The sequence below is a fragment of the Apodemus sylvaticus genome, chromosome 22 (genome assembly GCF_947179515.1).
Source record: "Apodemus sylvaticus chromosome 22, mApoSyl1.1, whole genome shotgun sequence".
In the NCBI taxonomy this organism is placed as follows: Eukaryota; Metazoa; Chordata; class Mammalia; order Rodentia; family Muridae; genus Apodemus; species Apodemus sylvaticus.
Genome location: NC_067493.1, coordinates 48,677,752 through 48,688,387, shown reverse-complemented (window position 1 = coordinate 48,688,387; position 10,636 = coordinate 48,677,752). Strand labels below are relative to the sequence as shown.

The following is a 10,636-nucleotide window of genomic DNA, read 5'->3' as shown; positions in this document are numbered from 1 at the left end:
AAACAGTGGGTATTTACTAAGAAACTCAGTAAGGACGCCCAAACAGACATTCATAGCCAAGTCTTGGCACAAGTCCTCTATGGTTCCAACCCTTGGGCCCCAGCCCCACACCATCAGCGTTCTTCCCAGCAGCAAGCAAATATCCAAAAACACTCTCCCAACCTACCTCGCCTGAAGCAGAAGCAATGGTGGCCTGGTTTGCCTCGCAGAAACAAGGCCTGATCCCTTTTCTCCCCTCCAAGCCCACGAGCCCCTCCGCAGCGTACACCTGCTGGGACCCACACACCTGCGAAGCTGCCTTTGACTTTAGAAGAGGGCCCGAACTTAGAGCATTTTGGGGCTCGGAAGTGCTTATGACACCCGGCTGTGGCCAGCTTCCCTCGCTCTGCAGAGTGACCCACTCACCAGGGTTCCGGCCAGCCTGACCTGGAATGTAGACGACGTGGCAGGGGCAGACGTAGTGAGCTGCCGCCTCCTATCTACCTGCCGGAACACCCATCCGAGGTAGACCATCTCCTTCTCCACACCTCCCCCAGCGCCGGGTGAGCTAGGCACTTAGAAATGACAATCGGGATTCCCAGACCAGGCCAGGTGACATCCCTGAGTCAACCTGGCTGGAGGTGGGGGGTGGAGCACATAGCTACCCAAGCTTCCCGCCATCAGCCACTTGGTGAGAAAAACCCTGCTGAGCCCTAGCCCCATGAGTGACAAAAGAAACGACGGCAGGGAGAAGTGCCGAGTCTCCCAGCTCCTACGCTCAGAGCCCGAGCGAGCCGCGGTCTAAAGCCAGAGGGAGCTGGGCGGGTTCGGAAGCAGGGGGACCACAGCGCACTCCCCGCCTGAGCAACTTCTACAGGTTGCGAGGGTGGCGAACCTGGTGGGAGGTCCCTCCCTAACTAGGCCTTGGAACCCTGCCCCCAAAAATTATTTTTGGAGAGAGAGAAAAAGAACCCTGGTTTTTGGATCGCGCCCCCACCCCTCCAGGCCCAAACTAGAAAGTAAATACTTACTTAGCGTGGGAACCAGGTACTAGCAAATACTCGGCAATACTGATGTCTTGTTTTTTTTGCTCTGTCCTGACCGCAACGCTGTAGCCAATTTAGATATGCTATAAATTTAAGAGGTTGCTATGGCCACGGCGCGCCCATTGGCCGCCCGGCCCCCTACGTGCCGCACCACGTCACCAAATCTGAATAAGGATGCGCGAATTAGGCGGCGGCCAGACAAAGATGAGGATCGGGACCGCTTGAAAGTGGGGGAAAGTGCCGGCGCCTCCGCCAACCGCGAAAGCCGCTCGCCAGTGCCGAAGCCAGCAGCCGCCGCCGAGGACACCTGCTCGAAGCTGGAGCGAGCGACCTGGCGCGACCCGTGACATGAGGCTGTGACCGCTGCCGCCCTCCACGCCACTCTGGGCAGTGCAACGCCAGGCCGGAGAGCGTCGGAGGACTTGACCCCGAGAAGTCTTGGTTGAACCGTATCGGACTCGCCCCTACCGAAGCCTACAGACCAGGCAGGCTGAGAGCCACAGCAGCGGGGACCGAGAGGCCCTAAGGGCCCAGGGGCCCCAAGGAGGACGAGGCGGCCCGAGCCGCCGGGGCGCGCGGCTATGATGGTGCACTGTGCCGGCTGTGAGCGGCCCATCCTCGACCGCTTTCTGCTGAACGTGCTGGACCGCGCGTGGCATATCAAATGTGTTCAGTGCTGCGAGTGCAAAACCAACCTCTCGGAGAAGTGCTTCTCCCGGGAGGGCAAGCTGTACTGTAAAAACGACTTCTTCAGGTAAGAGGCCCCCGCCGCGCCCTGCTGCCTACCACTAGCTGGCCCGAGCTCCACCCTGGCTCCTTGGGAATTAAGGGACCAAGAGACCCACCCCGGCTTGGGGGGTGGGGTGGGGTGGGCAGATAGGCCTATGCCCTCCTCAAACCCTGTCCTCTGCTTGTGGGATGCTGAGGCTGAGGAGAGGAAGGAGGACGGTGTTTGGCTGCCTCACCTTGGGTCTGCCAGGCAGCTGCAGAGATCCTGCCAGATGGCAGAGGCCGGAAGCTCAGCAACTTGCTCTGGGCCCCCTTCCCCACACCTGAGTCCCCAGGACAGACGCTTCAAGACTCCCCTTTACAGATCCCAAAGGTGTGTGCCAGGAGTTCAGAGCAGCTGGGACCTTCTTGTTCCAAACAGAAACCCTAAGCCCAGAGGGTGATCTGATGACAAACAGAAACTTCCCACTCCCAAAGGACCATAGCTAAGAAGGGATCTTCTGGAGATGGGGGGGGGACGAACCTTCCCCTTGCCCTCACCACCCTCGCCCAACTCATTTTCTTCCTAGTTGGAAAGGCACCGAAGAAGTGGCAGCTGAGAATCAGCAGATCTGTTCTGAAGTGTATCATCTCCCTTCCCAAGTCCGTATGGCCCCTCAGGCAGGCCAGGACCCAGTGTCTCTGTGGGCCTCAGTTTCCCCAAATGAGAAATGCTGAAGGGGCAGCCTAGGAACGTGTGGGGTTTTGGGAGCTGAGCTTTCTGTCTGTTTCCACCCGGCACCCAGACTGGCTTTGTGAGTCTGAATTCCAGGCACTGAGGGGGCGTGATTAGCTTGGCAAAGGAGAAAGGCAGTCGCCTGCCCCAGTGGCCGGGCACTTGGGAATTTGAATAGGAGAAAATGTCAGCCTCGCCTTTACACGTGTAAACTCCCCGGCCCCAGAGGCCCTGGCGCCCCTAATGTGGCATGCTTGCAAAGCACCTAATGATTTTTGATAAGGTGTATATAGCCAATTATGCTGCCGGATAAGGCCAAAAGTGACTTATGGTTTCTAATGCTCTCACTGCATCAATGTCACCCAAATTCACTCTGTTTAGAGACATGGGTGTGAGTGGATGAACGGGTCCCCCCAGGGTCCTGAGCCCTCTTCTTCCTCTCCACACAACCTGTACCCCTTCCTTTAGGTTCTGCACCACCCATTGTGTGTGCAGGGTGGGGGGTACTGTCTTCCAGAGCTCAAGGAAGAAAAGGGATTTGTTCAGAGGCAAGGGAAAGAGGGCTTTGGAGTGATCCCAGGTCTTGGCTGGGCAGGACTTAAGATCAGCTTCTGTTCCCATTCTTCTGCTGACTGCTGGGCGGGTGGGGGGCAGAGGTGGAGGAGGGTTGTGTGTGTGTGTGTGTGTGTGTGTGTGTGTGTGTGTATGCAGAAACTGACTTCCTGTTTCCAGAATGTACTCCTCTGAGAGCCTTCTGTCCCCAGCTTCTGATGACTAGGGATCTAGCAGGTCTCCCAGGTAGCACTAGAAAACAAGAGGAAGCTTCTCTGGTCTTTCTGGGTCTTTCTGCTCAGATTTTTCCACCCTGCTGCTAAAGACAGGCAGGCAGGCAGGCAGGCAGACAGACAGACAGACAGACAGACAGACAGACATGGTGGTCCTCAGTGAGACATACGCACACCCCAATCCAGGAGGCAAAGCAAAAAATACCAAAAACCTGCTCCACTGGCTAAAAACCCTTTGTAGGCTCCGGAAACATCCAAAGCAGATTTGGGATGGACCTGAAGAGGGGAAGGTGTCCTGGGACCTCCCTAAACCCTTGTCTGCCGCAAAGTTTTACTCTCAGACCTTCCAGCATAGCCCTATACAGCCTGAATCAATACACTAAAAGCGGGGCCACCTCTCCTCAAACCAGCCCTGACTCCAGAGACTAGAATTAGGCTTCCGCTGGGCAAATACGAAAATACGGGTGTCTGGGACGCCAGAGGGGGGTTGGAAGAGGTCAGCACTGAAGAGGATCTGGACACCAGTACCAACTCCCCACCACCTCACACTGACAGGAGCCTTGTCTCCATCCACAGGCGCTTTGGCACAAAGTGTGCCGGCTGTGCGCAAGGTATCTCTCCCAGCGACCTCGTGCGTAAGGCCAGGAGCAAAGTCTTCCACCTCAACTGCTTCACCTGCATGGTATGCAACAAGCAGCTGTCCACCGGAGAGGAACTCTACGTGATTGACGAGAACAAGTTTGTGTGCAAGGACGACTACTTAAGTTCCTCCAGCCTCAAGGAGGGAAGCCTCAACTCGGGTATGCAGGCCTCGGCCTTTTCCTTAGCTTCCCTCTGTCTGCCTCCAACAACCAGCTGACACTCACTCTCAACCCCACCCGTGCGGTGCCTGTCCTGGGCCGGGGCTGGCTGGTCTAATTTCAGCCTGGGATGTATTTGCTAGGGGGCTTCAGGGATGAGGAGACAGAAGCCGGTTCTACAGGGGAAACCCTAGCCAGGTTCGTCCTCTGGAGCCGCCACCAACCCAATTTAGAACGACAAAAGTCTTCCTTCAGTGCCATTTGATGTCCTGGCAAATTCTAGAAGGACCAGGGGTCTCATAGCTACTTAGAGGAAAGAGAGATGGGTGGGAGGGGTGAGAGTGGGTAGTGTGTACCCTTCTTTGCTTTGCACTTCTTACGAAGAAAGGGTTCTTCAGAGGGAGTTTCCCGGAAGCTGCGGACTCGAGGTGGTCCTTTCAAACCAAGCCCGGACTGAAGAGAGTCCAGGGTAGGGATGCTCCCTGATTTGGGAGGGAACTCAGAGACCAAGGCAGGGAACCTGGTCTTCTGAATTGGGAGAGAGATGGCGCTGACGCCGCTGTCCTGTTCCCAATCCATCACCCCGCAGTGTCGTCCTGTACGGACCGCAGTTTGTCCCCGGACCTCCAGGATCCGTTACAGGATGACCCCAAAGAGACCGACAACTCGACCTCATCGGACAAGGAGACCGCTAACAACGAGAATGAGGAACAGAACTCTGGCACCAAACGGCGGGGCCCGCGCACCACCATCAAGGCCAAGCAGCTGGAGACGCTCAAGGCGGCCTTCGCAGCCACGCCCAAGCCCACGCGCCACATCCGCGAACAGCTGGCACAGGAGACAGGCCTCAACATGAGGGTCATTCAGGTACGACCGACAGGCCAGCCCACCAGACTAGCAGGTGTACCTCCCGGCAGGCAGCGTAGCCTAGGGGTGGGAGGGGTTTGCTTAGAGACAGTCGTGCACCCGAGGTTGGGCCATCTGGGCACCCTTTGAAGAAGGGGAATTTTTAGCCAAAAGATTTGATCCAGTTCCTCTGTCCCAGCGATGAGAATTTTGAACAAGATCGCCAGACCTCTCTGAATTCCGTTCACCTCCCCACCCCACCCTGACTGGCTAATGACTTAAGTCTCTCTGGCCTCCGGGACCCCTTCCTCTCCAAGCACAGAAAAGGGAGATGTCCTCGCCGAAGCGCTGGCAAAGCGACAATCGGCTGGAGCTTGGCTCTGCAGCCGCGGGCGAGGTCTTGGCAGGGCAGGAGGCCTTTATAAAGCCGTCTGGCCGCGGGCAAGCTGAGGACCAGGAAGCCGGGGTCTTTATGAGTCACCCCACGGGTCCACCAAATCCTTCACCCTTGGCTGGTTCGCCGAAGCCCCTCTCCGCCCCTCCTGGGCTAATCCGGCCCAGCCCTCGCTTGGGGGGGAGTTGTGGTGTGCCCGAGGCGCTAGGACCCAGCAGGGCCAGCCCCAGCGGGAGAAGAGGGGGGCCATTCCTGACCCTGGTCTCCCTGCCCCTTCCTTCGTCCCAGGTGTGGTTTCAGAACCGAAGGTCCAAAGAACGCCGCATGAAACAACTGAGCGCTCTGGGTGCCCGGAGACACGCCTTCTTCCGGAGTCCGCGGCGCATGCGTCCCCTGGGCGGCCGCTTGGACGAGTCTGAGATGTTGGGGTCTACCCCATACACTTATTACGGAGGTAAGGGGCACCTAGGGACGCTTTACTGCTTGCCCGGGCGCACAGCTCTTCTGGGCATCCTCGAGTTTTGGGCCACGATAGGGCAGCCCTTATTTTTCCCCACCCACGCAGGATATACACAAAGCCATTCCTGGACAGACTCATTAGCACAGGCTACTCACCCATAAGTATGCACACCCACACAGGACATATGGACTCACACACACACACACACACACACACACTTGCAAAGAGACCTAAGTGGACCAGCTGAAATAAGATTGCAGACAACCACACACCGGCGCTTTCCACTCATCTCAGAAGGAGGCACACTTCCCTTCCCGGGTCCTATGGGAGCAGGGCGGGCAAACGCCAAAGCCCTCTCTCTCCACCGCCTCATTGCCTAACTTTCACTGTTCAAGGCCCGTGGCCTTGGCGGAACCTGAAGAAGACTGGAACCCCACCAGCTTGAAGTGGGGGAGAAGGGAGCCTGCGTGCTCGTAACCTGCTTCAAAGGCAACAATTCTGCTCTGTGACAGACGCCCTGGGTTCCAAATGGATTAGTCTAGAACGAGGCCTATGCTCCCGACTCATCTTTGAGGTTGGGGGATGACAGGCAGGTTTGCACAGAGGAAGTTGTTAATAGACTGAACCCCAGCTCCCTCCACTCATTCCCTCTCTTGTTCCCTGGGACTTGTGCCCCATTCCTGCTCCCCGCCTTCCTCCCAGCTCCTTGGTGTGGAAGGAGGAAGGAGGGGAACTGTCCGACTACCCTCCCGGCTCAGAGCCCTCCGTGGGGAGGATGCATCTCTCTGGATCTCCGATTTGTGGAGCCATCGGGAGTGTCTAAAGCCAACGGCCCCTGAGCTGTTGCCCTGTTTGGGGGCTCCAAACCCAGATTCAGAGGCAAAAAGCGGTTCCCTTTAAAAGGTGGGTTCGGGAACAATGCTGAGGTGGAGGGGGTGAAGCGAGGCCAAGCCACCGCTTAGAGAAAGTAAGAGGACCCCAGGCCGGACGTCCATGTTCGAAAGTCTGGAAAGTTAATCTGTAGACCAGGCCGAGGTCCCAGAAAACTGCTGGCAAATCGTGAAGCGGTGATTTTAATGTGGTGGGAGTTGGGGGGGGGGGGCGCGGATTGGGAAGCCGGAACCGTTCGGTGATGGGCGTGACCTAGGATGTCTAATCTTTCCATCTAGCTTGTCTTCTGCGTGCGCGCCCGCGAACACACACACACACACACACACACAATCTCAACGCGAAACCCAGAGATAGTGGGGGCGGTACCTGTTTGGAAACCCCTGCCCCAACCTAAGTAGTTAATCAAGGTTTCCGGGAGCCCAGCCCACCCTGCACTGATCCTGCCGACCCCATCCTCTCTGCAGACCTGCGGGATAAGATGGAGGACAGAACACCAGAACCCCCTTTTTCTCCGAAAACGGGATGGGGGGCGTAGGACCCCCAACCCCCAGCTCGGCAGCCCCGCCTAATCCGCACTGGGAGATCCCGGTGGCGGCGGCGTCAGCGGGCGAGAAAGGGGCCGGGTGGCGGGCCCGCGGCTCCCCGTGGGAGCTCGGACAAAGCCTCAGCTGCGGCTTTTGTGCCCTTTTCAGACAGCGTTTGTTCCAATTACCTCCGGCCCGGCCGCCATATGGGCGGAGGCGGCGCGCACGGCTCTGGGGCCGCGGCCTTCCCTGCTTAGAGCGCTTCCTTTCCGTTCCTTTGAGGGCCCCCAAATTCGTCTCTCAACCTTCCTCACTTTCGGGCAGGATGGAATTTAAGGTTTTTCAAAAAGTAACTGGCGCCCGTTTTAGCTATTCCCTAAACTACCTCCACTCCAGGAAGGTCTCTAGACAACCCTCCTCCCACTCTCGATTTGGATATGTTTCAGGGTTTCCGAAAAAGAAAAAAGAGGGGCGGGGGTGACGGTGACATTCAGAACCCGCCTGTGAACTCGGTCGGACCCGGGGACTGAGCAAAGGGTTATGAATTTTCAGAAGAGACCCTGGCCCCTGGGTCGCCGGTTTTCCCCGCTCTACAAAGCGGGTTGTCTCTTCAACAGGCTGTTAGGTGTTCTTTTTTTTGGGGGGGGGGAATCCTGCACCCCAGTCTTGGAGGGGCCGATCTGGAGGCGGAGGAAGCTGTGATAGAGGGGGAGACCAGAGGGTGTTCACAGAAGCAATTTCTTGCGGTGGTTTGAGCACCTGACCTATGAATCCTGCATCCCTGAATTTTTGCATTTATCTGTGTCAACTCTTCCAAAGGTCTCGGCCCCCAAATACTTCAAAAATAACCTGGGCGTCCTAGCAAGACTCACGAGGCTCTGCTCCTCCAGAAACCCGCAAGTGGCCCTGACCTCGGGCCCCTTGCTTGTCACTGAGCTTGGCTTTCTCAATTCTAAACATGACTAGCAAAGGAACCGGAGAAGACACTGAGGCTTTCCCTGGCTCTGAGCCCTTTGCGCCCCGGGCCCAGGCCTCCTGCCCGCCGCTGGCGCCCGCCGTTTAATGCATTCTGGCGGCTGCCGGGTCTTGCTTCTCCTGCTGGGACCCGCAACGCCGGTCTGAACCTCTTTGGTGTTTTGCGCCTTAGCAGACGCTTGGTCCCCACGCTCCTTATCCCGAGCCCTGAAGCCACCCAGCCTAAGGCGACCCCTGGTCCTCCTGGTCTACTGTCTGTCTCTGGGCTCATCCGTCTTTTTACTCTCATAGTCTTTCTTTCACCTTGCACCGTTACCGCGGCTTGTTTGTTTGTTTGTTTGTTTGTTTGTTCCTGGGCGTGCGCTCCCGCCACTGCGTGGACTTAGGTGTTCAGAGCATGGTGGCTGACTCGCCTGGGACTAGTTTCCACCACCTCCCCACCAACCCCGCGCCGCTGCGGATCTCTGCCTCGTGTGCATTTATTTCTCCATCTCTTGCTCAGACTTCCCTTGGCTTTCCGCCTCTGGCCTCTACGGGCCATCTCCGTCTCTCGCATCTTTGGGAGCCAGCGGTTCCTCAGTCTCTTGCTGCCCAGCGTCCTGGTAGCTTCTGCGTCTCTCCCAGTCCCTCGGCCTTTCCGTATTTCTCTCTGTTTCTTCCCATCCTTACCCGTGGTCCTCCTCCTCGATCCCCTTCCATCCTCGGGGTGCCAGGCTTCCTCCCCGAGTCTCTCAGAGCCACGTGAAGTCTCGGTCTAACCTAGAGTCAGTGGCATGTTCTCCCGCACCCTCCTCATATCTGGTACCAATCGCCATATCTGGGCGCCCTGGCCTTCGCATCCTCCAGTCCCCTTCGCGTGTTCCTCTAGGTCCCTGTCGGCCCTGGCTGTCTGTCCTCACGTTGTCTCTTATCCCTTGTCCCTCCCCGCAGACTACCAAAGCGACTACTACGCTCCGGGAGGCAACTACGATTTCTTCGCGCACGGCCCGCCGTCACAAGCGCAGTCCCCGGCCGACTCCAGCTTCCTGGCAGCATCGGGACCTGGCTCGACGCCGCTGGGCGCGTTGGAACCGCCGCTGGCCGGGCCTCACGGCGCGGACAACCCCAGGTTCACCGACATGATCTCGCACCCGGACACGCCGAGCCCCGAGCCGGGCCTGCCTGGCGCGCTGCACCCCATGCCGGGAGAGGTGTTCAGCGGCGGGCCCAGCCCGCCCTTCCCCATGAGCGGCACCAGCGGCTACAGCGGACCCCTGTCGCACCCCAACCCTGAGCTCAACGAAGCGGCCGTATGGTAAGGCCGAGGGGCCGAGCTGTCCCCTGCCACCAAGCCCGGGACGCCGCCTGGGTAAGCCTCAAGAGTCCTCTCTTGGGTTCGCACCCACCAGGCAACTCGCATCCCCAACCCTTCAGAGCTTCGGCACGCGCCTGCGCAATTTCTCGGGACCAAAGTCAATATTCTGGAGGGTCGAGATTCCAAGCACACCCTAGAAGCCCTCCGGACCCCCACCCGCCATCACCTCTTTGAACTAAGAGGGGGGGGGATGAGACCAACGAGCGGAGACCGCTCCCTGCGAGCCGAGGCATTGTGAAATCCTATTTCTCACTTTCTCTTTAAAAAAAAAAAAGAAGGAAGGAAAGAAAGAGAGGTTGAAAGGGGAGAGAGAGAGAGAGAGAGATAAAGAGAGAGAGATGAGGAAAGCCTCAGCCAGAGAAGAAAAATGAGGAGGAGGGCTGGTGAATGGCGGCTTTGCTGGAAGACGAATCCACCGGCGAGTTGGCGCCCCCTGGTGGCTCAAGGTCAGCTTGTCTAGGAAGCTGCGCGGTCAGGGCCCGGCCTTCCTGAGCCTAACTCTCTGTTCTGCTATCCTTTGAGTCTGAGGGGCCTGGCAGGATTCGAACCCTCCCACCCTGCTCTGACCCTGAGCCGGGCGCCAAGTCATTGGGCATTTGGCCACGGATCACTCTCCCTGCCCGGGGCCTGGAGGCTGGGCCATCAGGACGAACAGTATTATACTTTTTTGGAAGTCGGACGCTTCTAGTTTCCTTATTTTGTATAAAGAAGAAACAAATAAAGTATGTTTTTGTGTCTACTGTTTATTTATTGTACTCTAGTTATCTGGGGCTGGACATTTTTATATTTTTAAGAGGAGGGTGGGGCAGAGTTGGGGAGGGGCTCCAGAAAGAGGTTTACAAAAAAAGAAAAAAGAAAAAAAAAGAAAAGAAAAAGAAAACAACAAAACACACAAAAATACAAAAACAAACACACAAAAAAACAAAAAATCAACTTTTTTTTTAAAAAAAAAAGAAAGAATAATAAAAAAATTCTTTTCTCCCTCAGTTCTGTGTGGTCTTTTTTTTTTTTTCATCCAGTATCTTGAAGGTGCCCTCAACATCGCAGCTTGAAAGTTACAAAGACCCCTCCCCCCACCCAGTAGGACAATAATTCTCAAACCTACATGTTTAGACCAGCGCCCTGGGAGGTAAAAAAA

The 10,636-nt window shown here is 56.9% G+C and overlaps 1 protein-coding gene across 1 annotated transcript; it reads left to right on the top strand.

The window, feature by feature from the left end:
* Nucleotides 1-1,606: 1,606 nt before the first annotated feature.
* Nucleotides 1,607-9,442, top strand: Lhx5 (LIM homeobox 5). Its single transcript, XM_052169001.1, has 5 exons — nt 1,607-1,779; nt 3,831-4,054; nt 4,644-4,921; nt 5,583-5,748; nt 9,075-9,442. The coding sequence occupies exons 1-5, from the start codon at nt 1,607-1,609 to the stop codon at nt 9,440-9,442; spliced, it is 1,209 nt and encodes a 402-aa protein (XP_052024961.1).
* Nucleotides 9,443-10,636: the final 1,194 nt, after the last annotated feature.

Excerpts from the sequence above, each read along its gene's own strand:
- Lhx5 (XM_052169001.1), top strand. The coding sequence starts at position 1,607 with ATGATGGTGCACTGTGCCGGCTGTGAGCGGCCCATCCTCGACCGCTTT. Across the intron at positions 1,780-3,830 it reads TGTAAAAACGACTTCTTCAG|GCGCTTTGGCACAAAGTGTG; the intron begins GTAAGAGGCCCC and ends CTCCATCCACAG. Across the intron at positions 4,055-4,643 it reads GGAGGGAAGCCTCAACTCGG|TGTCGTCCTGTACGGACCGC; the intron begins GTATGCAGGCCT and ends ATCACCCCGCAG.